At 48.7% G+C, this 26,611-nt stretch overlaps 1 protein-coding gene across 5 annotated transcripts in view; it reads left to right on the plus strand.

Annotated features, from left to right (window-relative positions):
• Positions 1–26,611, plus strand: part of LOC135237208 (arf-GAP with GTPase, ANK repeat and PH domain-containing protein 2-like) — a 37,657-nt gene that overhangs the window by 9,577 nt on the left and 1,469 nt on the right. Inside the window, exons 1-18 of one of the 5 annotated variants that reach the window (XM_064304069.1) lie at positions 1,459–2,638; positions 12,057–12,115; positions 13,061–13,148; positions 13,289–13,374; positions 14,540–14,681; positions 15,557–15,691; positions 17,989–18,110; positions 19,457–19,618; positions 20,169–20,252; positions 20,346–20,450; positions 20,899–21,058; positions 22,124–22,246; positions 22,358–22,495; positions 23,191–23,250; positions 23,774–23,925; positions 24,045–24,135; positions 24,242–24,464; positions 25,637–25,913. In XM_064304069.1, coding sequence (XP_064160139.1) covers positions 1,558–2,638; positions 12,057–12,115; positions 13,061–13,148; positions 13,289–13,374; positions 14,540–14,681; positions 15,557–15,691; positions 17,989–18,110; positions 19,457–19,618; positions 20,169–20,252; positions 20,346–20,450; positions 20,899–21,058; positions 22,124–22,246; positions 22,358–22,495; positions 23,191–23,250; positions 23,774–23,925; positions 24,045–24,135; positions 24,242–24,464; positions 25,637–25,913 — 3,288 coding nt within the window. In that variant the 5' untranslated portion in view covers positions 1,459–1,557. Of the gene's footprint in view, positions 1–1,455; positions 2,639–12,056; positions 12,116–13,060; positions 13,149–13,288; positions 13,375–14,539; positions 14,682–15,556; positions 15,692–17,988; positions 18,111–19,456; positions 19,619–20,168; positions 20,253–20,345; positions 20,451–20,898; positions 21,059–22,123; positions 22,247–22,357; positions 22,496–23,190; positions 23,251–23,773; positions 23,926–24,044; positions 24,136–24,241; positions 24,465–25,636; positions 25,914–26,611 lie in introns of those variants that run through there. The other 4 variants (XM_064304073.1, XM_064304072.1, XM_064304071.1 and 1 more) reach the window with 4 other exon arrangements.

Genomic DNA, 26,611 nt, shown 5'->3' on the forward strand with positions numbered 1-26,611 from the left:
TTTTTTTTTCTCTCTCTCTCTCTCTCATCCCCGCCATCCGGCTCAGGCAGAGCAGTCGCCGGCCCCGCGCCCCCCCGCCCGCCCGCTCGCTCGACCGCTCGCTCTTTGGCCCGGCGTCGGCGCTCGGAAGCAGGCAGACAGGGCTCCTGCTCGGCGGACAGCCCGCTCCTCCGCCGCGCTCCACCCGCCCTCTAATTGGCTCAGGCGCTCGGGGGATGCGGCGACCGGGGGAGGAGGAGCAGCGAGCGGGAGGAGGAGTGCCGTGAAGCTCCCTCCCCATCCGTCCTCCGCGTCTCCGTCTCCGTCTCCGCCGGGGAGAGCGTCGGCGTTGATTTCCACGGGCGCCACTCCCCGGACGCACACCGCGCACCGCACACCGCGTACTGGCTGCGACTCCCGCCCCTCCGCCCTCGCTCGCTGTCGCTTTCGGGAAGGACGCGCGCTCCGTCGAGGCTCCGCGGGCGTGCACGGCCCTGAACGCCATCCATCCATCCGTCTGTCCCCCCAGCTCTGCCTCTGCGTGCGTCTCTCTTCTCTTCTCTCCTCTTCTCTTCTCTCCTCCTCCTCCTCGTCTCCGGATCCGACCGCGACGCCCGCTCTGCGAGGGCTCCCGAGCGCGGCTGAGCGGCGCGGCGACACGCGAGCGTTCGCGCCGGCGGTTCGGCTCCCGGCCTTCCCGTCCGCCAGCGCCTCCGCCGATTTGACCTTTGTGGGACGGTCGAATACTTGGGGTTTCTCGTATTTTTTTTTTGTTGTTGTTTTTTTTTTCCTGCGTTGATTACAAGCGCTTCGTAGCCTGGCAGGCGGATGAGCGAACGAGGAACGACAAGGACTGTAACAAATGGAAGGAAGGAGGCGAAGCTGAGAGGAGCGTCCCAGAGAAAGAGAGGCGCTTGATTTAAAACCGCCCTTGCCCGTCCGCCTCGGCGGCCGCAGGAACGGGCCACCGACCGGAGAATCTCCAGGGTAACTGACCAAAAAAGAGAAACGCAGAAAAGGGATTTTTTTTCTTTTTTTTTTGTTAAACGATGCTTACCCTCCCCCGACTGGCTGGCGGACGGAACAAGAGGAGCGGCTGCGTGGAGGGCAGGAGGCAGCCCGCTCTTTGAGGAGGGAGGGGAGAGAGTGATGAAGGGCAGGGATAAACGAGTGGAGGAGCCCCGAGGCCTCTCTGTCTACGGCGCCGCCGAAGAGCGACGGAGGAGAGCAGTCACTCCGTCCGTCCACACCTCCTCCGGTCTCTTCCTCGCGCCGGTGTCCGAGCCGGAAGCTGCGCGACGCGTCGCTCCTGCGGCCCCCGCTTCGTTGGATTTTTGAAATTTGACCCTGGGTTGAGACCGAGGGCCCGAGGTTTGCCTCGTTCTTGGAGGAGCTCGTAAGAAGTGCCCCGCTGCGTACGCTAGCTCATTTAGCGTCCTAACTGTCCGCGGCGGCCCCCACGTGGGCGGGGGTGGGGGTGGGGGTGGGGGAGAGAGGCTCCCGATTCCGTGTAGCCATGAGCGCCGCCGCGTCGCCCGGGTTCGACGGCGTTCGGCTGGCCCTCTGAAGGCCCGCACCATGAGCCAGGCCAGCACGCTGCAGCGCCGCACCACCTACCTCATCTCCCTCACCCTGGTCAAGGTGGAGGAGGTGGGGGAGGGCGGGGTCCGGCAGGGGAGGGGGGCGGACGGAGGCGAGACGCCGGGAGGGGCGCCGGGGGACGAGGAGTGGTCCGCGCGCTCCCAGATGGAGGAGGGGGAGGGCGACACGGAGCAGGAGGAGGACGAGAGCCTCGCCACGTCCGCCAGGGAGAAGGCCACGCCCCGGGGCGGGGACGGCGCGCCGCCGGGACGGCCCGACGCCAGGACGTCCCGCGCCGACGGCGCCTCTTGCCCCGGAACCAAAGACGGTGCAAAATCGTTCCCCCCTGCCCTGGAACTCAAAAGGAGGAGTGAGTGGGTGGAGGGAGTGGTGGAGGGGGGGTTTCAGAGAGAGGGCGAAGCCCCAAAGACGGAGCCCGGCAGCGAGACCTCGCAGTCCTCCTGCGTGTCGGCGGACGCGGGCGACGGCGGCGTCTCTGTGCGGGCCGGGGCGCGGCCGGGGGCCCTGGCGAAGGGCCACGGGGGCCCGGCGAGCCGCCGAGACCTGAGGGAGGCCCGGGAGAGCGTCCCCGCCTCCGCCAAGAGCCTGGACCGCAAGGACGGCAAGGCGCTGGCCCGCTCGCCCGGAACCGGCGCCCCGGGGCCCTGCAGGGCGTCCTGGGCCGACAGCGAGGGGGCCTTCAAAGCGGCGGCGCGGGGGAGCGAGGGGGCCTTCAAAGCGGCCGCGCGGGAGAGCCCCCGGGCCGAGAGGCTGAAGGTGGGCTCCGCCTCCCTCCCGGCCCCCGCCGCGCCCGCGCCCAAGCCCCCGCGCAAGGGCAAGAGCCGCACCCTGGACAACAGCGACCTGCACTCCCTGTCGCAGGACCTGCGGCGGGGCAAGGAGGGCCAGGCGCCGCCCCCGCCGCTGCTGGGCCAGTCCCAGCGCACCTCGGCCCGCGACCGCAAGATGCTCAAGTTCATCAGCGGGATCTTCACCAAGAGCTCGCCCGTCCCGGCCAGCGCCGCCACGGCGCCGCCCCTCTACGCCTCCGTGCAGCGCGAGTCCAGCGAGGAGGAAGGTAGGACCGCGCCCGTCCCGGTTACCGCTGGCCTCTCCCGCTCCCAATCGCCCCCCCACCGCCCCCCAAAGCCCTCGCTGACACGGCCTCACGCTATTGCTCCCACTTTCACCCGTTACTCCGTTCTGTTGTGACCCACCGTTTTGTACAGTAAGATGCCTTATATGGAGAGGTTTATATTCCCGGCTCAAAATTCGGGCACTCGTACGGAACATTTCCCCCGAATGCGCAAATAAAACATAAACCTATCATTGCTCATTTCAAACCTTTATGGCTAATTATGACTGGTTTTATTTTATTGAGATAAGTGCCACATTTGAACACACTTTGAATGTCTCACTTGATTTTTGGTATTTCTTACTATGGAATGTTAAGACTCTATCAAAGTGAAGCAGGGTCTAATATTTCACAGAAAGACTAGTAAACAAAAAGCCAACTTCCTGGCTGCCAACAATTATATAAACTTAATATGCCAGATTCTTCCGCAAATCAGAGAGATTTCAGCTTGGATATGACATGTTTTTGATGTTGTCCGTGAGCTGTATTAGAAGCTGCAGAATCCAGGGGTCATAAATTAAATGTCCTGCCAGGTGTTCTTTTCCACCCATGAATTCAGCCAGCTGATTTCACTAATTAGTTCTACCTCCTGGCTGAAGAATTGTGCTAATTAGCAAATCCAGGTGACAAGCTGACATGTAATGTCCCTTCCCATCCATGTCCAGGCTGGAATAGCCTGGTAAAAATGGGAGAAGCTATAATTGTCATTTGTGGGGAGCATTTTGAGTCACGAGGCCATATTTTGGTGCCAGAACACCAGTTAGAACATTACCTCTGTGGACATCCTTTTTTCTGTGGCTCTCTGTAAATGCCAACGAACCTGAGCGTGGCCAATGTCTTTCCAGCCACTTACAGCACATGGACGAATTTCACTGAAACCAAAAAAAAAAAAAAAAACCAAAACACATAATGTCTTTGCAGGTATATTGCATTATGGGTATTTTCTTCCTGCAAGGTGAACTCAACATGGAATTCTCGATTTCTTTTCCGTTCTGAAAAACCGGTGAGGCGTGTTTTCCAGACGAGCCTTGTTTGACTGTCACTTCCACGGAAGCCCGGTCAGAGACATTTAAGAGCTGGGTGTGAATCTCTCCGTAGCCTTAGGCTTTGCAAAGCGCCTTCGGAAGTCTAAGAACATCCAGACGCAATTATTTGCTTGATGATGCCGGATAGCTACGATGTCACCAGTTTCCACGTCGACTACAACTAGCTGTCTGACAACTGCCAATGAAAAAAAAACGGTCAGTGAAAAAATGAAGCACTGTAATGTCTGCTCCATAAATATTTACTCATTTTGCCCATTTTGAGTCTTCGTAGAAGCCGAGGTGTTCTACGCCGCCCTGTTGCGCTTTTTTTTTTTTACAAACCAAGTGGCTGTCCTTCCTGTAGTCTAGGTTTCTAAAACCTCGCAGTTTGGAAGGAGGGCAATCGGTTTGTTAAAAAGAAAAACAACAGTAGTGCATCTATGAATTATGTCGAAGGCTCTGTTGATGTAAGACCTGGTCGAAGGCAGAAAACCTGCAGCGAAGGTAAAACCCAGCTTCCCGGCGCTGATTGGTCGGCTGCGGCCGCTCCGCTCGCGGATATCTCACGCGGCCTTCGCGTCGCGAATCCCTGCGCCTCCTCGCGCTTCCTTTAGCGCGTGAACAGGAGCGGGGTTTCGTTATTTAGGGACTGGCGTCCGAGAGATGGGTCCAGAAGACAGACGACACGGAGGCCAGCGTCCAGCAGCGTCCAGCAGCGTCCAGCAGCGGCCGGCGCGCGGATAGCGTTGACCGGAGCTTATCGATAAATCAATACCGTTAAACGCGGACAAGTCGCGAGCAGCAGCACCTGCTCTCCGCCCGGGCCGCGCGCGGGCGATTGCAGCCAGTGAGATATTGCCGGAATAAAACCCGAACCCGCAGCGGTCGAGGGGGGGATGCAGTTACGGCAGACGGAGTACCCTTCGCGTTTTTTCGGGGCCTCGGCCCGTCAGTGAGAGAGATTGGTGGTGGAGCCCAGGCGATATTTCACAGTCCTTGCCTCTGCTTCACCAGGGAGGCTGGGGGTGGGGGATAAAAATGCAATGAATACTGTAGATTGGGTTTCAGTTGTGCCTTCACAGACAGTGATGAAGAAGCGTCTTCAATCGCTACAAGTGTCCTGTGATTTGTTGCAAATGAGTGCTTTATGAATAATTGATGGAAGACGTACACAGAGCCATGGTCTGTTCAGAGAAATGGTTGGAGGAGGAGTCTTGGGGCTATTGAACGAGGAACCCCTTGAATGTTTCCGTTTATACTTGAAAGGTTTGCATTAAAATGGACAATAGTGATTTTACTCAACCACAGCTGCTTGGCAGTTTGTGCAGTTAACACTTGCTCTGACAGTTTGCTCTGAAATATGTTAAAGTGTGACTAGCACGTGAACTGCGCCTTCAGGTCGGCCATGTTGTTCGCTCGGTTTTTTTTTTTTTGTAGTCGGTCTCCCTTTGTGCAAGGCTGGTTTCTCAGGACCTCGGCGCTGTGCTGTTGCCGTGTGCTGTTGCCGTGTGCGCACACGCGCGACGTGTCATGATTTACTGTGTGCGTGTGTGTGTGTGTGTGTGCGTGTGTGTGTGTGTGTGCGTGCACAGACTGTGCATGCGTGCACACTTTTTTGTTGTGCGGGATCAAGGCAGTTGTTGGAGGAATGGTTGTCATGGCAACAGAGAGCTGTGAAAGATGCCTATTGGAAGGTGGTGCGCTGCTGAAGAGAATGAAAGAGGGAGAGCAAGAGAGAGAGAGAGAGAGAGAGAGAGATGGGAATGGACAGAGCAAGCGAGGCGGAGGGATGTAAGGGGCTGGAATGGGAAGGAGGGGGGGGGGGAAGGGCTCCATGAATGTCATTGATGTGTGACAGAACAGCACATCCCTGTGCACAGGGGGTCCGGATACCCCGCCCATTTTCCTACACAGAGCGTATTCACCACGCATAAGGAACACACTGTCTAATTGCTTTGGCAGTAACGCAGACAAAGTTGTGCCAAAAAAGTGCCCTTTGACTCGAGTCGAATTCGTTTGAAAGCCACAAATGTGTGTGTGTGTGTGTGTGTGTGTGTGTGTGTGTGTGTGTGTGTGTGTGTGTGTGTGTGTGTGTGTGTGTGTGTGTGTGTGTGTGTGTGTGTGTGTGTGTGTGTGTGTATGTGTGTGTGTGTGTGTATGTGTAATGGGGGTCTCATTGAAAGTGGAATCTGTCACAGATGTGATCTATGTGCATCCCCCCCCTCCTCCTTCCTCTTTTCACCCCTCTACTCCCTTCCTCTCTCTCTCTCTCTCTCTCTCTCTCTTCTCTGGAGTTGATTTGACTCTGGCCCGGAGGCCATGTGACCTTTGCCCATGTCCTCCCTCCTCACAGTCAGGGAGGGGCAGTATGTCCTGTACACATATCCTAAATATTAATCTGCATGAATGTATATGAGATGCAATTTGATTTAATTACTTCTCTGTTTTCTTTGTATGGCTTATATCTCTGTGGAACCTGCAAAACAACCTATTTGTGTGCTGTTTTTTATGTACAGATACTTTTTTGAGAGGCATTTTGTAACAAAATTCATTTTAGTGCATTTTTGCCCATCCCTCTTCTTGGTCAGCCAGGACTGGTGATCTCAATTTGGGTCTTAGAATTCATCCATCTTACCATAGAGGACATCCATCTCACCTCTAACCATGGCAATGTTACCGTGCCGGCATTTTATTAAATTCATATATTTGGCCTCTCTTTAACCAGGAGGGTCAACCGAGAGCCAGTTGTTCTTTGTTTTACTTAACCAGGGAGATAGTTTTCCCAATATGTCTTTTCCCATCCAGATAATAACCGAGCCAGGCCCCACTTAGCCGTAGCCATCTGGCAGGTGAAATTACAGGGTGGTGTGGCTGCTGGCTGAGCTGCGTACACGCGGTCTGATCTGCGGCGTGTGTGAGAGAGGCCGTACCGAGACAGGCATGCGTGGATTCGATTCGCAAACGCTGGGCCTTTGTGTTTGAAAGGCTCTCTTTAACGGGGGGAGGCCAAGCACCATCCGGATACTCCGCGCGCGCACCACGCTTAAATCAATGCGCAGCGTCCCCCTAGGCTCCTACTCACTCATATTCATTATGAACAGACCCTTAGGGATCCATTGCTTAAGTGTGTACGGCACTACGGTAGCTGCTGTTATTACATGCGCTTCTGTGTCTGGATGTCGATAGTCAGTCGGTGAACAAGTGAACAGCGCTGCGGTTTTGGTATTAAAATAACAGGAAACAAAAATTTATAATTAAACTCTCAAGTCAAACTTCAACATCCTCCAGTATACTTCAAAATCCTCATTACTTCCTTCCTTCTCTATCGCTCTCTCTTTCTCTCTGTCATATAAATATAGTTACTGCCAAAGAATATCTATACATATAAATAATCAGAAAAATAATAATAGTGAAATAATAATGATGATGAATGTAACAATATATAACAATAACAACAGTAACAGCAACAATAGTAAATCAATAAATATGTACATGTTTATATGTTTGGGGCAGGAGGTCACTCACTGTCTCTCCTAATAGAATTGCACATTTTTCTTCTTTTGATGGGCAAATTAAATGATTTACAATTAGGGATAATTTATGGAAATATATCTGTTTAATTTGCAGATATTTTGTGAAAGTAAGGAGCAAGTGCATCTCTCTCTCTCTCTCTCTCTCTCTCACACACACACACACACACACACAGAAACATAGGCTACTCTTTATCTAAATGTGTGTAAATCAGTTCACTGTAATGTCCCAATGTCCTTTGGCTCCCCTGTGGTTACTGGTGCTCTCTCCTGTACAGCAGCGCTGGAGAGAAGCGTTTTTGTGTTTGTGCCTTCGCTTTATTGAGTGGGAGATTTTAATTATCACTGGGTGGGAGATCTGATGAGCCAGCAGGCCTTCCTCTGACTGCTCTGACCCTTCACATCTCTCAGCACAGTCTCACTGGCGCGTGTCCTCACACGCCAGCATACAGGTGCATATGTGTGTGTGTGTGTGTGTGTGTGAGAGAGAGAGTGTGACAGAGAGAGTGTGTGTGTGTGTGTGTGAGAGAGAGAGAGAGTATGTGTGTGTGCGTGTGTGTGTCTGTGTGTAAGTGTGTATGACAGAGAGAGTGTGTGTGTGTGCGTGTGTCTGTGTGTGTGTTAAAGAGAGAGTGTATGTGTCTGTGTGTGTGTGTGTGTGTGTGTAAGTGTGTATGACAGAGAGAGTGTATGTGTGTGTATGCATGTGTGTGTGAGAGAGAGTGTGTATGTATGTGTATATATGTGTGTGTGTGCGTGTGTGCATGTGTGTGAGAGAGAGAGTGTATGTATGTGTGAGAGACCTGGTCTGACTTCTTGTGCTCAGAATAAAGAACCGTGAGGATCAACGTGCTCACGCTTGGGGAAACTTTCTCTCCAAGCGCTGTGTTGCCCAAGCTGTAAAGCAGTGAGAGAGAGGTCTGTTTGTTTTCTTGTGATGAGGCTAAAAGACTGCAAGTCTTAACAAGTGTTTTAGTCTTAACGAAACCTGAAACTTAAAAATGAGTGAAACTGTCTCACCTCATTGGCAATCTTTTTAGCGAGAGTAACATAAATAAGATTTTAAGTCTACATAGAAGTCTATAAATAGTTGTTTTTTGCTGTGAGCCTCTACCCTGGGAGGCTGCCACCTTTACCACAGATTCAGACTGTCATGGTTTGGTTCCCACGTACGTTTGCAGGGGCAGAATTCAGCTGAAATGTCGACTGAGCTCTGGGCAGAGACATCCGGCACCTGCGAGGTGGGGACGCGTGGGAACACACTGAGAGTCTTCATGCTTGACTGTCGTGTTGTCAGTACACAAAGAGCTCATGTAGCCGCACAGAAGTGTAGCTGCCTTTGAGCAAAACAAAAGGCCTTCTTTAAAATAAAAAAATAAAAAATTGGTATTCAACTTGGGGCTGACGCATCCAATTTCCACCATAATTTTGAATATCCAACTGTCCGTAGCCGTAGCCACATTCATACGTGAACCTCACTGCTGATTCGAGAGAGGGTCGACATGGACAGTTCTCCTCCAAAACAGGTGATGTTACCAGCCTGCTTCTTTTCACACTACGAACTACAGCGAAGCTTGGTATAGAGTGGAGTCTGAGAAAGACCTTTAATATGCAGCTTTGACATGCAGCCCATGGGTGCCCAGTCGACCAGCAGGGGTCGCTATAGAGCGATGAAATGCGGACCCCTAAATGAGTGAACCCTGCCATACATTGGGCAACACAACTGCCAGTTGCACTACCCTATGGTGCTACCGGCCAGTCAGCACTAGCATGGTTTGGATTCTATCCGAGACAGTGGGGCTCATCCTTACACCACAGCGTGGTACCTAAACTGAATGAGCCACACACACACACACACACACACACAGACTCTACACACATACTCTCACACACGCACACACACCCTACACACACGTGCACACACAGACATGCGTACACTCACAGCGCCACCCGAGTCCTGGACACTGAGCTGCTAATGAACTTCAGCTTCACCAGAGCTGCCCCATAGAGCCCGCGCAATTAATTTCACTCGTCCTCCTCCGTTTCCTGTCGCTCGCTCCCTGTTACCCCCCCCCCCCCTCCCTCTCCCCAAACCTCTCCCCCGGCCTCCCACGGAGCGCCATCTGGACCTGCGAGAGGACGCACGCGAGCCGCGCCATGTCACCGCCCAAGTGGCGCTACACCCCGAATATCAAAAACCGTCCGCAAACACGCCGTGACTTTCAAACTTCTCCTTGTAAAGTGAAAAAACTCCCGGCAGAAGCCGGCTGCAGCCGAGCTCTGACTCTTACAAGCCTCTCCCACGCGATAACATTTCCAAACTGCGCACGAGATCTGGCTTCACAGTTGCTCTGAGGGCTTCACATATTGTACTGTAGCCTACCTGAAAGGCCACCTAGAGTCAGCATGGCTTCCGTAATTAGCTACTAGCGGGGGGTGAGCTGGTATTGTGCTCTGATTACACGGTCTGCAGGACTAGGATATGGCGTAACAGCATGCCTCCACACTAACCCTCCATTAGTATAAAAATGCCTTCCGGTGTGGGAGTTCCTGCCATATTGGGCACTGGGCATGACAGAGTTATTTCAGCTGAAATGGAGTCTTCCTCGCCATTGTTCATTGGCCCTTAAAAACTACAATTTTTGTGTAGTTGCTTTTGGGAGCTACTTTTGGGTAGTTTGCTTCATCATTTATTTATTTATTTATTTATTTATTCATTTCAGTTCTGTCCATATCTTGTGCTGGAAATGGCTGATTTCACTGCAGAGGATGAGGATGGGGAACATGTCCTTATAAACAGAGGGTCTCTCACTCTGGGGCGTATATTACACATACGTTGTTCATTCTTTGATATAATTCATTATTTAGAACCAAATATGTGTTTTTTTCATGGTATAATCTTCTGATTCCAGAAAAATTAGTGTAGCTCCCAAATATCTTCCATGATTGGTTTGAGTTTTTTTCCAGTGAGGTAACAATTATTTCCTGGGGAACAGAGAGTAGTATATAATGTAGAATTCTATAAGTAAAATAGATCTGTGTTTCAATACCCTCATTTGATTCCATAACTTTTCAAGTGAAAAGCTGAAGAGCTATGACCCCGGATGTTGCGCTTACTAGTGGAGATAGATTTCATCACTGATGATCAAAGCTCTGTGGAAGATGAGCAACGATCAAACGTATATAAAATGCATTATGGAATGGACACCAATTTTAGTCTACAAATACTACTTTGAGATCAAACTGCTGTTTCAGTCCTTTGAGCCAGTGGCTGTAGGTGGCAGTGCAGAATACTGGTTAGGGAACTGGGCTTGTTGCCTAAAAGCTGGCAGTTCATTTCCCAGGATGGGCACTGCCATTGTACCCATGAGATAGGTGCTTAAACTTCAGCACATATCCCAGGTGTATAAATGTGTACTGTGTAAAATGGGAAAGCATCTGCTGAATGCCTGTAATAAAAAAGGAGAATCATTGTGACGCGAATCATCTTTGGTGCTGACAGCTAATGCAGAACATGTGATTTATGGCACAGGGCGACTGTGTTTAGCTGATCAGACTGGTATAGGTGAGACTGAGCTCTGTACTCTGTGCTCCCTGGCGGCGTGCATATTGCCGTGCAGCTGCGATTCCTGTGCTGGTGGGAAGCAAGAGCAGGTATGGGCTGCCCCAGCTGCTGCTGTTGCCATGGTTTTGGTGAGGTTGGCAGGCTCCGAGCAGTCCTGATTGGCTGGGCTGGTGTTGCTCGTGCCGTGGGAGGAGCAGAGAAACTCATCGGGCCTACATTGGCCTCTAGATGGGGTGTGAGATTTGGGTCAGTGAGCGCCGGACAGGCTCGTGGTGTACAGTGGAATGCTTATGGGTGTGGCGGCCAAAAGATGCATACTGCAGATTATTGATGAAGATGCTAACTGCCGGTTCATGTGGGTGAACATGGTCACAGAGGCGGAGGGTTTGGAAAGTGGGGCGATGGAAAATGCAGAAGACAGTGTACTGGTGGGTAGGGAAATCTAGATTTGAAAAACTGTCTGCCCACCGAGCTAGTCAAATGGCATTTTAAAACACTTTTCTAGCTTGTGGTGAGTTATGAAAATGTCACGTTCTCGTGATTTTTCTGTGTTTCTCTGCAGAAAAAAAGCATAAAGTGCCTATTCACAATTTATCTGGAAGGTTGTGGTTTCGGAAGGGGGGGGGGGGGGTGTGGTATAAAAGGAATTTATCCCAAAAAGAAAAAACCACAACCTTTTGACACACTTTTAAAAAGTTGTAGCACTCTTATGTAATTCTGCACTCACTGGGCAGCCACACTCTCAGGTGGTACTTCCTGGTCACTGGGTTCTATCTAGATAATGGCTGGAGTTACGAGGCTATGATGGATGAAATTTTTTTAACCCTTCAAAAGCCAGGAAGTAGGGGCACCTCTGTTATGAATACTACCTCCAAGTCTATTAAAATGGCAATATTTGTGTCCTCTCAAATTGCCTTGGCGATGCTCTTGAGGTTTTGTGCTGTGCTGTGGGTGTCATTTACAGATGTGAGAGTCAGGTAAGCTAAGTGCATTGCTGGAGTACACTGTCCTGTGCTGGTGTTTTTATCACTGCCTGTGTTGGGTGGAGTCCATCATGGATGTGGGACACGGTGCTGCCAGAGAGAGAGTGCAGTTACTTCCCCAGGCTCTGCACCATCCTGACAGAGTACTGCAGCTCCTTAATTTGGATTAAAATGACCTTAGACTGTGTCTGAGCTGTTTTATAACCCATCACTGTAAACATGACCATCTCACCTTCCTTCCCGCCTTCACTCTGACAGCGGCCTGTGCCAACAGTCAAGAATGGACCCTGAGTCGCTCCATCCCTGAACTTCGCCTGGTGAGAAAGTTGTGGTTATCATTATTAGTACAGCAGGTACTGCTCACACATGCATGAAATTGTATTTATTTTTATAGTTTCTCACAAGTATTGTCTGATATCCGTATCTTTCGCAATGAAAGGCAACAAAGTGAAGTGAGTAAGAAACCAGGTACAGTTTCAGATGAAACCGTTGCTCGGCTTAAGGGTTATTTTTGGCTGGACCGCAGCAGCGGGGCCTATAAACGCGAATGGCTGTGACTGAGCGAGTGATGAAGTTACACCATTGGTCGGCCGGGTGAAGGGTGTTAGGTCCAACCATATACTAGGTTTTGACCTGGTCTTGTTTAAATGGTATTTTACTCTTAACATTAGAGTAAGGACTTTGAGTAGCATTGAAAGTGCTTGTAGCAATACCAACAGCAGCAATATCATTGTATTCGTAGTATTATTAGTAGTAGTCAAGGGATAATATGAATGTTTGTTCAAAAGGGAAAGGTACTACAGTATCATTTAACCAGTACGTGCCAGCTATCCACCCAGATATTTTCAGCTGTAGTTAATTAGCATGCTAGCGAAGTTTGTCAAAAACCTTAATTTGTAACCTATATGTAAACTACGAAGCCTGGAATTAGTGGGTGTCTGTTAAATGCTGACAGGAAATGGGGTTATTCTGTTAGATAGTAAGCATGGAGAGGTACAATATTACAGTAGCTTAGCTTAACTAGCTAGCTAACTCATGAGCATTGGGGTGAAAAGTTTTCAGTTCCTATGGTAAATACTGCCAGTTGTCATGTACTTTGCAATATGTGCAATTCATTCTGCTACTGTTCTGTTTGTTCATGTTCAGAATAGTGGGGAATAGTGGTCTAACTGTGTGCTTAATTATATGGATCCCTTTGTTATTTTTTGTTAGTCGTTTTGTCTGAAGTCTCTCTCTCTCTCTTTGTCTGTCTCTCTCTCTAGGGGGTTCTGGGCAGTCTCAGGAGTGGAAAGTCTGCCCTGGTCCACAGATACCTGACAGGGAGCTATCACCCTCTGGAATCTGCTGAAGGTGCGCACTTCGGTTTCTTATCACGTTCATCTGTCTCCAGTACCTCACACCTGCGTCTGTCTCCACGTTTGCAGCCGTAGCCTGGGACCGACGCAAACACGCTGATAGCTGCTTATCTTGTGTGTTTCTGCCGTCGTCAGGGGGCCGGTTTAAGAAAGAGGTCCTGGTGGACGGACAGAATCACCTGCTGCTAATCAGAGAGGAGGCCGGCCCGCCGGATGCACAGGTGTGTGTGTGTGTGTGTGTGTGTGTGTGTGTGCGTGCTGTGCGCTGTCGGTTGGAGTTGGGTGTGCTGTGGGTGTGATGTGTGTGTGTTGAGTAGTGTGTGTGTGTGTGAGTGTGTGTGTGTGTGTGTTAGTGTGGTGTGTGAGTGTGTGTGGTGTGTGTGGTTGTGTGGTGTGTGTGTGTGGTTGTTGTGGGGTGTGGTGTGTGTGGAGTGTGTGTGTGTGTGTGTGGGGGTGTGTGTGTGTGTGTGTGTGTGTGATGGTGTGTGTGTGTGTGTGGTGTGTGTGTGTTGAGTGTGTGTGTGGTGTGTGTGGTGTGTGTGTTGTGTGTGGTGTGTGTGAGGTGTGTGTGTGTGTGGGGTGAGTGTGTGGTGTGTGGTGTGTGTGTGAGTAGTGTGTGTGTGTGGTGTGTGTGTGTAGTGTGTGTGTGATGTGGTGTGATGTAGTGTGTGTGTGTGTGTGTGTGTGTGTGTGTGTGTGTGTGATGAGTATGTTGATGCGTGTGAGTGTGTGTGTGTGTGTGAGTTGTTGTATGCGTGTGAGAGTGTGTGTGTGTGTGTGTGTGTGCTGTGTGCGTGTGTGTGCATGTGAGTATGTTTGTATGCGTGTGAGAGTGTGTGAGTGTGTGTGTGTGTGTGAGTGTGTGTCCGTGTGTGTCGTGCGTGCGTGTCTGTGCATGTAGTATGTTTGCATGCGTGTGAGAGTGGTAGTGTGTGTGTGTGTGATGTGCCGTGTGTGACGTGTGTGTCATGTGAGTATGTTTGCATGCGTGTGAGAGTGTGTGAGTGTGTGTGTGTGTGTGAGTGTGTGTCCGTGTGTGTGTACGTGCGTGCGTGTCTGTGCATGTGAGTATGTTTGCATGCGTGTGAGAGTGTGTGAGTGTGTGTGTGTGCATGCATGCGAATTTTGCAATATCATAATTTCCAGAACCATATTTACTTTAATGCAGAGCGCACTTCTCACAATGCTGTCTGTCACGGTTGACCTGCCAGTCACCTCATTCGCGTCTGAGGGAACAGAAAAAGGAACATGAAATAAACGCCCACACGTCTCCTCCTCCCTCTCCCATCCTCTCCATCCTCCCTCTCCTTCCCCCGTCCCCTGTTTTATACCCTGCTCCTCTCTCTCCCACGCTCCCTCTCTCCACTCCCCCGCCAACGTCTCCAGTTCAGCTCCTGGCTGGACGGGGCCATCCTGGTCTTCAGCCTGGAGAACGAGCCAAGCTTCCAGGAGGTGTACAAGAGCTACAGCCAGCTGGCCGTGCACCGCAACGTGGCGGAGGTCCCGCTGATAGTGGTGGGGACGCAGGGTAAGGGGGGCAGGGGGTCGGGGGGTGGGTGGGGGAGGGGAGGTGGGACTGCCCGGTCGCCAGGCTGTCTTCTCAATTACTGCCCTTCCATTTAGCCCGCATCGCGCACGCTAATTTACCTTTGTGTGGCGAACGTGCGGCTGCCTTCCAACAAATTTGTCGTGAGCGGTTTTCCACGTTGCGGCGTGTCCTGCTCTGTCGTAAACGTGATCTGATCTGATGGACGGAAGCCTGGCGGTGAAATGTGGAACCTGTGGTAAATTGGGAAACTGTGTTCCGCAAAATGCCATCCGTGTTGGGTTCTGCACAGTAAAACATCCAGTGTTAATTCAACTTTGATGGTGTTAATTCAACTCTACCAGGTTACATTTGGTCCCAATTGTTATCTGTTGGAGTTAAATTAGCACAGGACATCTTACTGTGGAGTATGTTGCTCCTTTATGCCAGGTTTGGTCATGGATGTTTGTAAATGGATATGAGTATAAATGGATTTATATGTTGCTGTGAGAGAATGCGAAATGTGCAGGAAAGAGAATTGGGGGGTGTGGGCGTGGACATGCTTTGGACGAGGAGAGAGGTCTTCATTTATTTGTACTTAGTAAGCTCTGAGAATGCCTCAAACTACTGTGGAACACAGGTGTTCTACAAACAAACCAGTGGGCCCGCTCCACTGTTACTTCCGTCCCCTGCCCTTGCTTATCCTAGCAGTTTCTTTGCTGTGTTGCTACGCTAGCTATGAATTTACGTGAGGGGGCTGCAAATCGGAATGCTTTGAGATTCAGCAGCGGCGATGAGAGCGCAGCCCGGATCATCTTGATTGATGCTGACAGTCTGCGGCGCCGATCTGACGTTGACGGTCGTTTTCCCTCCGCCAGATAAGATCGGCAGCACCAACCCGCGGGTGATCGAGGACGCGCGGGCGCGGCAGCTGTGCTGCGACGTGCGGCGGTGTACGTACTACGAGACCTGCGCCACCTACGGGCTGAATGTCAACCGCGTCTTCACTGAAGGTAGACTTGTCACCACGCTCCAATCTGCCTCACACACATACATATATTTACATTTAATACGTGTTCATTTGTGTGTGTATATATATATATATATATATATATATATATAATCCATCCATCCATTATCTGGCAACAACTCACTTATCCTGAGCAGGGTCGCAAGGGGTGCTAGAGCCTATCCCAGCGTGCATTGGGCGAGAGGCAGGAATACACCCTGGACAGGCCGCCAATCTATTGCAGGGCTTTATATATATAAGCTCATGTATATTCAGTGCAAACAAATCTCTACACAATGCAAATTCGCAAAACCACTCAAATTCAATTCTTTAAATTAATTTCTTAAATACTTGTATTGTTGTACCATGACTCTAATACCTTCCAAAGATGATGCAAATATCCTTGAACTTTTTTTCTGGTTAGACCATTCCATCACACAATTTCAATATGCATCAGGGTAGAAGCATGGTAGATTATTTTGCACAGTATTTATCATTTGTATTTTGGATGTACAATACTAAGTGCAAAACATCCATGATAGTTTGCAGTCAGCTCTCTTCCTGTGAGGTATTCCTGTGGCACGTGAGGCATGCTGTCAGTTAAGATCTCCTATTCAGCCAACTGTGTTATTGCTAACAAGAGGAATTTATTGCACATTAAATCATTCATTACAATGGAGGTAGTCACCAAACCACACATACCAACCTTTACTTGACATTTAATATATGTCCTATATTATATTACCCGATATGTCCTGTGATATTCTGTTGACCTTGCTACTGCATGTATCTCACTGTACATGACTATACTAGACTTATATTTACAAGCACTTATGAAATGTGACCATTGTACATTAATAAACAAAACTTTGACACAGTGAGTCTTGTAATCTCTTGCTGTCTCTTTGGATTGGCGAGAAAAGAAATTGCCACAGAGAAGAGCAGAATCTTTTTTCCTCAGATTTTTTTTGTTCGACATTAAGTTTTTCTCTGGCCGCAGAAGTTGAAGACATAAAAAGCAGGGTTGGCTGTGCCTGCGACATTAAAGCACAGCAGATAATAAAGCGGAGAGGCTTCATTTGCTGAGTGAAAGATTTTAATGTCCAGTTTTCACAATCTTTTCTGAGCGTGGTTTGGCACGGTTGTTTTATTAAGTAATGGATCAGTTGTCAAGACCTTGTGACTCAGCAGTAGTTTATGGGTCGTTCTGATGGCCGATTGATTTTGTGACACCATGACTATGTGTAAATGTGACATGCCTGCTAACGCGATAGGTTTGAGGGGTTCTCTCCTGTGGGAGTCTGAAGTGATCCCATTAAACAGACTTCTCCCTCTCTTCAGCCATTTCACACTGGCTGTCTGCGGATTATATAAAAACTGTGCTTGTTTGGTCAATTTTTTTTGGTCAAAGCAAAATTAGCATGTGGTTTCCAATGACCTTCTTTTCTGTATTTACAGCATATTACAGTCTGTTGTCTTATATTGGATTACTGGTAGTTTTGCACCTTTACAGGCCCGGTTCCCCACCCGCTGTACTACACTGACTTCCTCAACCAATAACAGCTGTCTGAAAACACATTACAGAGTAACGTAATTACCAGCTAATTAGTCACTAATTACAATTACTAGATAATTGAATTCCTTTTCAATTATCTGTACATCTGCGGTGACATTTTACAGTTAGCGTTGCTGTCGGCAGGTAACACCGTTTCATTGCTGAAGGTGGTACGTACGAACCTATAACCTCAATGTTACTGAAAACTGCAGGCCGTTTCAAAGCTCTCCAAACTGAATTTGTGAAGAGAAAGCTTTGCATATGCTTTTGAGTCAAAGATAAGGAAGGTTACTGATTGAATCCAGGACCCTCATCCATAGACTTTTCCGGGGTAAGGGGTGCTTGCTCTCTGAACAGTTTCGCTTTGTCTCGTGATGAATACGGTTAGCCTGATGACCGGGGAAACCCGATCCCAGATCAGCAGTCCCAATCGGACGCCTTATGAATGCGGACCCATTATAGTGGACCTCATCAGTGCGAAGCAGAACATAACAGGGAATGGGCTGACTCTTTCACACAGGCGCGCTGCGCGAGTAATCAGAGTTTAATCCCATTCCGTTTCCTCTGGTAAATGAGGACCGAATTACGGAACTCTGGGCGGGTTGGAAAGTGCAAATGCAATTTCCCCGTTCCGGCGATTGCTTTGGAAGCGGAGATAACGAGGCGCGGTGCGTGAGCGTGAGTGCCGGAGGTCGCGGCGTACCTGTGGGAAGGAAGTGACTCACCCGCCTTTGCCTCGTTCACAGCTGCTCAGAAGATAGTGGCGGTGAAGAAGCAAGCACTCCTCCTGGCGTCCTGCAAGTCCCTGCCCAACTCCCCCAGCCATTCGGGGGGCTCCACTCCCCTCTCCGGAGCCTTTCCTGGACAGGTAACGCGCCCAAAAACGAACCCCATCGTCACTGTTTATGTCCCATCCCCCTGCTTTTATGATATGGCCTGTATGCCATTTTGTGACACCGAGGAATCCATTTTGGGTGGCTGTGACTGCGTGTCAGTAGATCGAGTGAAGGATTTGGATGTATGCTAAAAGAACTCTAATCTGTCGCTCATCTCAGACTGGCCTTTCTCTGCTATCGTCCACGTGTCACATTAGGACTACTTGTCTCCAGCTTTCGATATCTTCACTATTCAGATCTTCACAATCTTCTCTCCTTCTCCGACACCCCCTTGCCTCCCTTGCTGTCCTGTCTCTGTAAAATGCAAGTTCATACTCAGATTGTGAAGCAAGATGAAAAGAGTGCTCAGAATGAAAGATATAAACCCATGACATGCCGTGCGTATACTAGAACATATGGCACGACAATGGTGATCGGACCAAGGTTTTCCCCCCAGAAGTGCCATATATTCTTGAATATGTACTAGCATGGATTATATATCTTATAACCATAGCTGCAACTAAAATGCATGGAAAAAATAAAAATAAAACAGTATTTAAATAAATGTATAGATTTTATTCAAGTACAAAACTAAAACAATTACTGTATGTACACATCTGCGACTTAACTAAATATAGTTCCTCTGGTAACGGTAGATGGCCCTAGAGTTTGGATTCTACCGAGTTTTCTATCACTATCAGCTATCAGAAACATAAGAAAAGAGCAAAGACCTTTAACAATAATAAACAAAGTACACATTAATGGTTGAGATGACACATTTAGCTACCAGTATCACGAGCAGACAGTCAGCTGTGTCATTTACTGTAATCCATTTAGCTATGCTACATTCATATTTCTAAACTTAAAAAATATTTCTCCCCTAACCACAAAAATGATGATGAACTGTAATGGGGCAAAATATCCAGAATACTGTGCCTATTCACAAATATAATGCACGGCTGTCAAATAATAAGAATTTGGTATTCATATAATGTATAATGTAACTACAAATGTGGGCAGCGAGGTGGTCATTGGAAGAAAAGGATGCTTCTCATTAAATGAATCAAGAAAAAGCACTCAAATTTTTAAACTTAATTTCCAAAGCTTCCAAGTCACTGTTCATTGAGGGAGGAGAAAGTGAAGTTTAAAGCCTGTTTTCTAGGCTATGTTTTATATGCATTAAATTTCACAAACATCTTTTAAAAATCGCAACGGTCTCAGCACAAAATGGCCTCCGTCGCAGAGCGGACACCGGCCTTCACACTCCGTGCTGTAATGGAGGAAACACTATCGCTGCGATAGTTTCACTTCGCTCTCCGTCCGTCTCTCTCTCCCTCAGGCCAGTAATGGAGGCCAGAGCAGTGACTACTCCTCCTCTCTGCCCTCCACCCCTGTCATCAGCCACAAGGAGATGAGGGGGGTGTCGGGAGGTGAAGCAGGGGGGAGCGCCACCCCGGGGCCGCAGCGGAGCACCCCCCGCCGCCGCACCTCCCGCTTCACGGTCAGCCACGGCCCCCCTGAACACCTCGAATCTCTTACCCTCTCTGTCCCACCTCAGTTATTCACATGCTTTATTTATCTGCCAGCCATCCAGCGTAACTGCCCCTTTTCACAACATCGCAGCAAGGTCGTGGTTATTGATTTGGACGCCGTGGAAAGACAGAGAAGCATCGCGTTCTCTTTGTCAGGTCGCAGACCTGTCCCTAAAATGTGTGAGGACAGAACGACCCATTTTCAACGTAGCTGAAATGTTGTGGCTTGGAGTGATGAAATGCAAAGATGGTGAAGATAAACTTGTTCACAAAAGTTGCTACAATGTTGTGAGAAGCTGCAATAACAGAGTGTGCGTATGGCTCAAAGTATTCAGCTCAAATTTTGCGTATGTTCTCTTCACACAGCTGGGTATCAGCTTGATGTAGTTAAGCTTAGGTGCTGTGCTTCGAGGGTGAAACTGCAGCAGGATTCAAACCCGTAGTCTCTGGGCCATGAGGCCAGTTTCTTAAGCGCTGAACCACACGGTTGTTTGCCTTTCCCTCGATCTTTTGCTCCAGAACCGGCGCGGCAGCGACTCGGAGAAGAGGGCTGCCGATGGTAAAGGGGACGTGGGCAGCGGGCGGTCGATCCCCATCAAACAGGTCAGTGCAGCGTCCTCCCCTGCGGCGGACCCGACCCTCAGTTTAGCCCCTCCCCCCCCGCGAAGTGACTGACGTCTGTCTCCATGGCCACAGAGCATCCTGCTGAAGCGCAGCGGAAACTCCCTCAACAAGGAGTGGAAGAAGAAGTATGTTACCCTGTCCAACAACGGCATGCTGTCCTACCACTCGAGCGTCAACGTGAGTCTACGCGAGCATTTGGGACAGGAAGTCAGAAAAATGACACTTCAGAGTAAAAGCAATGTCAAATGCAAACATTCCCCTCATGTTATCAGATGTGAATGGTACTTAAGTTTAATGCTGTACAATTGCTCATACACTTGAATGGCAACGGCAGCATCGTGCATCTTAACTGAGTTTGTTCCAGAGCCCTCTAGTGGTCGTAATGGCTACTGACATGCTCTATGACATGGCCCACTCATTACTTCCTGTTTCCTTTGGATACCGATGTGCCCCGTCTTATAATGTCCTTTAATAATAATAATAATAAGTTTATTTTAAATAGCGCTTTCCATGAACTCAAAGACGCTTAAAAAAAGATGCTTTCTCAGTAGCTCAGAAGTACAGGCCAGTATAATATGGATTTGTATGTGTTGCTGGTGTAGCTGACCGTGTTTTTCTGTGGCAGGACTACATGCTGAATAATCACGGGAAGGAGATAGACTTGTTGCGTGTGACGGTCAAGGTGCCGGGGAAACGGCCACCGCGTGCTGTGACTTCCTGTGGCCCCGCCCCCGGCCTCAACGGATTGGTCAAGGACATGCCTGGGCCCGACGGGGCAAGTGCAGGTGACATTTAACTCTCATATATGCTATTTGGATATTTGATAACCAGTATTTGTGATACTAAGCAATTAGGTGTGGTGTGATTTTATTTAAGCTTGTTTCATGTGAATGTCTGTTTTAGGGGTGTGCAGAGACGTCATTATCTGTATCTGTATCTGTTCAACCAACACAATTATCTGTATCTGTTCAACCAACAAAATGATCTGTCTGTGTATCTGTATTCGGACAGAAGACAGGAAGTGGGCGTGGTTTATACAGGAAGTCGCGTTAAATCAGGCAAATGTTGTATTTTCTAACCTAATATTCATTGGCAATGCAATGGCATATAATTAATTATGAAATATATTTCCACATCCTCATATTGTACTTTTCATCTCCCTCTCTCTTTTTTATTTTTAACTAAACTAAGTTTTATTAGCACCCCCCCCCCCCCCTTTAACTGGAGTACATTGAACAATCAGAAACAGAAAAAAATGTTTTATAAATCGAAAGATTCTGTTTTGCATTGGAAATAGAAACTATTTACAGTAAAGATATATAGACAAATATCCTTCAGTTAAAGGGAATAATCTTAACTTTCAATGATGCTGCGTCCGCGTTTCTTTATGTGTTAACATTACTGCAGTTCGCTAGGGAAACGTGAATTGCTTTACAACAGTAATTAGCCTACATAACAGTAATAGCCTACATGAACTTTTTTTTGCCTGTTTTTTATTTTATTTATTTTTTACCCTACTGAACTGAAATTCCTTGCAAAAAATGTTTTCTCTGAGCAAATTGATTAGAATTCAAGAATATAATTTTTTTCCATTCTGTTGTGTATCATGTAACACTTGTTTTGAATTATTTATTTTATACGGCCTTTTTTTGCCATTAAGTTTCCAGGGCACTATATGCGGACACATTGCAGGTGTCCAGTTACTACATTATTGATCAGGATTTCAGCCTGTTGTAGTAATGTGGGGGTTGGGTGGTGTTTTTAGAAAATAAGAATGGTGTGCTTTTAAAAAATGATGTTCATGTACTTCATAAGAGCTATGGGTGACTTGTTGTTCTTTCTTTTGGTAGCTCCTACATTTCCCAGTAGCCTCCTGCCAGTAGAAGAGGGGAGTGGGAGTGGCGTGTCACCAAGAGGGGATAAGGGGGCACAGAAGTGCCCCTCATCACTTCCAAGCAAGGCGCAAAGTGTGGGTATGTGGATATATACTTTTAACAACCAATAAAGTCATATTTTATTCTTTTATTTGTCATGTGGTGTCTGATTCTACTTCACAGAAACATGTTTTTGTGTCCTTGCATCAGACTCAGCCATTGAAACAGTATCCAGTCCCCCCTCTGCAAAAGACCTGGCTCCAGCCTCCCCAATGATTGACAGGAAGAAACACAGAAGGAAGAAAAGCATGAACCAGAAAGGCGATGCTGCCATTGGACAAGCTGAGGGTGAGTAGCCAATCATGCAGGATGATTGATGTCATAAAGGACAGGATAGGGGGAGACAGCAGGTTGCATATAATGTGACAGAACCAGCTAAGAGACTCCTCCCAGTAGAAAACTGCAGAAGGATATGGCTAACCAATGAGTGCAGTGGAGAAAAGCATCAGTCAGATAATCAGATCAGAGAAATATCTATGTATGAAAATATAATTAAAAATGGACACTGGCCGCACTTGCTTAGACATTTATATGTTTGTTTATATATGCACTTGTTATATGAGTTCAGAAAAAACAAATCGGAACTACTAAAAATAGTCAGAGCAAACCTCAATGATGGCTGCATCTAGAGAGGAAGGCACATGCATGACAATAAAGGAAACAATGAAGTATTGCAGACAAGTATTGCGTATTTGGGGTCCAACGTTGAAGAATGATTTGTGAAGTGATGAATTATGATGCAAATATTAAAATTAAAAATGTTGTAAGGAGAGAAAATGGCAATTAAGAATGAGAGTTGGAGGGAGCGTACTGGCTTTGTGCTTTTATCTCTTTGCTCAAGGCCAAAGCGTTTCTGCTGCGGACTTGCCGATGTCTGCTTCTCGCTTCCTCTTTAATTACCTCTCCCCTCTTCTCTCTTTGTCTCTAATTCTCTCTCCTCCTTCGCCTTTCTGGAACAACATGCTAATTCCTTCGCTCCGCAGCCAAGCGCAAAATGTGGAAATTAAAAAGCTTTGGTAGTTTGAGAAACATTTACAAGACAGGTAACGGGGAACCGGGAGGGTAGAGCATGGCGCCAACCCATTGTGTCCGTCTGTCTGTGGCTGATTTTCAAAAGCAAGATTCAGCCGAATATGACGGGGTTTTTTTCCCATGCCCAGTCTATCACCAGTTTCATCATGGTGTCCATGTGTCCCTTGACTCTCATTGCATATGACATTGTACATTTCAAAGATGCACATGTTACATCAGGTGTGAGCCCATTTTTGCATGCATGACTGTTTGTATGTGTGAGCGTACATGGTTGTGTTTACCTGCATGTCTTTCTGTGTGTGTGTGTGTGTGTGTGTGTGTGCATGTGTGTTTTCATTTACATGTATGTCTGCATGTGTTGGGGGCGTGTGTCAGATGACGTTTGAGGTTGAGAATTGAATGTCTGCCACTGTTGTGAGTACAGTGTGTGTATATACAGTGTGTGTTCAAGTATGAGAGTTTGCGTGAAATCCTTTCACAACGTCTGGATGCATGCAGCCATTTGTCAGCCATGTCTCTCTTTGCACTTTTCAGACGAGGAAAATTTTGACTTCATGATCGTGTCGAGCACGGGCCAGACGTGGCACTTCGAGGCCCAGAGCATGGAGGAGCGGGACGCCTGGGTCCAGGCCATCGAGAGCCAGATCCTGGCCAGCCTGCAGTCCTGTGAGAGCAGCAGAAACAAGGTGAGTCCCAGGCTGCGATGCGGCCTACTAGCGTTTAGCTGGGGACCAGACTTGCCCTAAACTTACAGAAACTGTGTGTGTGTGTGCCCGTGTGTGTGTATGTCTGTGTGTGTGAACAGGCTCGGAGGAACAGCCAGAGTGAAGCAGTAGCACTGCAGGCTATTCGTAACGCCAAGGGCAACAGCCTGTGTGTGGATTGCGAAGCGCCAAGTAAGTGCCGATCGCCCGACCTTGTTTCATCTCGTGCTCTCTTTCGCTCTACACGTGCCGTAGAGAGCCTTGGTTCAGCACTGACCCCCCCTCTTCTCCCCCTCAGACCCCACGTGGGCCAGCCTGAATTTGGGGGCGCTGATCTGCATCGAGTGCTCGGGGATCCACCGTAACCTGGGGACCCACCTGTCGCGCGTGCGCTCGCTGGACCTGGACGACTGGCCGCGCGAGCTCACCCTGGTCCTCAGCGCCATCGGCAACCACACCGCCAACAGCATCTGGGAGAGCCGCACCCTGGGCCGCCAGAAGCCCACGCCGGACTCCACGCGGTGAGAACCGGAGATCACTGGTCTAGGATCAGTGTCTTCCAGAGTGCTCAGGGAATATTGCACCCACTAATCACTGATCTAGGATCAGTGCCTTCCAGAGTGCTCAGGGAATATTGCACCCACTAACCACTGGTCTAGGATCAGTGTGCTCCAGAGTGCTCAGGGAATATTGCACCCACTAACCACTGGTCTAGGATCAGTGTGCTCCAGAGTACTCAGGGAATATTGCACCCACTAACCACTGATCTAGGATCAGTACCTTCCAGAGTGCTCAGGGAATATTGCACCCACTAACCACTGATCTAGGATCAGTGTCCTCCAGAGTGCTCAGGGAATATTGCACCCACTAACCACTGATCTAGGATCAGTGTCCTCCAGAGTGGCCAGGGTATATTAGGCCCCCAAGCATTGACATAGGGTCACTTCTCAAGATTAGGCAGGGTAGATTATGACACGAAGCACTGATCTAGGGTTGATGTCCTGCTGAGCAGCCAGGGGGGATTATTCCCCAAAGCTTTCATCTGGGATCAGTGCCATCCTTTTACATAAAACAGCGCATAGAAATATGTACCTTTCTACTGAAACAAAATTTCTAAAAAATATTCACATTTCCAGAGAGAATCTGTGTTTCATGAAATAGTAAACAGCCACAGAGGTGAACAATATAGCGAACCACATTTGTGACACGTAAAACAAGAAAAACTGCTGCCATGGTGATGATCTTTCATCTTTGTTTTGATCATACCTGATGTGGTAGGAAACATCCAAGCATCGGGGGGCATGTGAAATGCTTCCAGGAAAAAAAAAACATCACTGATATCTGATAAGACGGCCAATCAGCAGCAAAGCCTTGCAGCTTCTATGCGGTTGAAAAAGGAAATCACATGATCACATAGAAGCTGTACGACCTTGCTGCTGATTGGCTGTCTTCTCAAGACCCGATAGTATCAGTAATTCGTTTCTTACCAGAATCATTTCACTTGGCCTCTGACATTTGGTTGTTTAAGACCACATCAGGTAAGACTGCATATTATGCCCACTGGCGGTGGTTATTCCTATTACGCTTAAAAAAACTGTGATTCGATATATCGCGCAGCCCTATTCTTGATTCGCCCATGGCCGTCACTGCGGTAACAACCTCTGTCCCCCGCGCGCGCCCTCCTGCGTTTCAGGGAGGAGAGGGAGTCGTGGATCCGGGCCAAGTACGAGCAGCGGGTGTTCGTGCCCCCCCTGCCAGCGGCGGGCGGGACCCTGTCCGCCCGGCTGCTCTCCGCGGTCACCCAGAGGGACCTCCCCGCCCTGCTGCTCCTCCTGGCGCACAGCACCAAGGAGGAGATCAACGCCCCCCCGCCCCCCGTCCTGCCCGGCGGCGCCCCCCAGCAGCCCCACCCCGCCCTGCACGCCGCCTGCCAGCTCGCCGACGTGGTCATGACCCAGCTCCTCGTCTGGGTGAGCACCCCTCCTCCTCCTCCTCCTCCTCCTCTTCAGTGTCTTTCCCTCCTTATTCTCGTCATCCGAGCCTTGGATGACTCATTAATCTCCAACATTAAGGCCATGATTCAACTGTACTGACCCTGGGCTCTTCAGAGCCTTTTTCTTTTGTTACATATTGTTATAAATCAAAGGCTTCTGGGCTAGGATTTCTGGGTTGTTCTAGCTCCTGCACAGGATGAAAGTACATGTGAAGATTGAGGGAAAATGCATATGCCTGATGAAGACCCTGTTGGGTTGAAACGTTGCTTTTTAGTACCTTATAAAACTGACTGACATGTTGGTCACCAGTCGGCACCCTGAGCCGACCAGAGGAGGATGGGTTTCCCCCTTGAGCCTGGTTCCTTCCAAGGTTTCTTCCCATCTGCCACAGGGAGTTTTTCCTTGCCACTGTTGCCTTAGGCTTGCTCCTGTGGGGGTTTAGGCCAGGGTTGTCTGTAAAGCGTATTGTGACAACTGCTGTAAAATACGCTATACAAATAAAATTTGATTGATTGAAAGTATTGGGAGCTGTAATCCAGTGTGCGGATATCCATTTTCCTTCAATCTTCTGGCTCCTGGCCATGTTAGAAGGTGTACATTCTGGCCAATATTGAAGGAATGAAGCTCTAAAAGATGAAATGCACCTCATTAAGAAAAATTAACAGCTTGTTAAA

This window comes from Anguilla rostrata, chromosome 13 (assembly GCF_018555375.3).
Source record: "Anguilla rostrata isolate EN2019 chromosome 13, ASM1855537v3, whole genome shotgun sequence".
Lineage (NCBI taxonomy): Eukaryota > Metazoa > Chordata > Actinopteri > Anguilliformes > Anguillidae > Anguilla > Anguilla rostrata.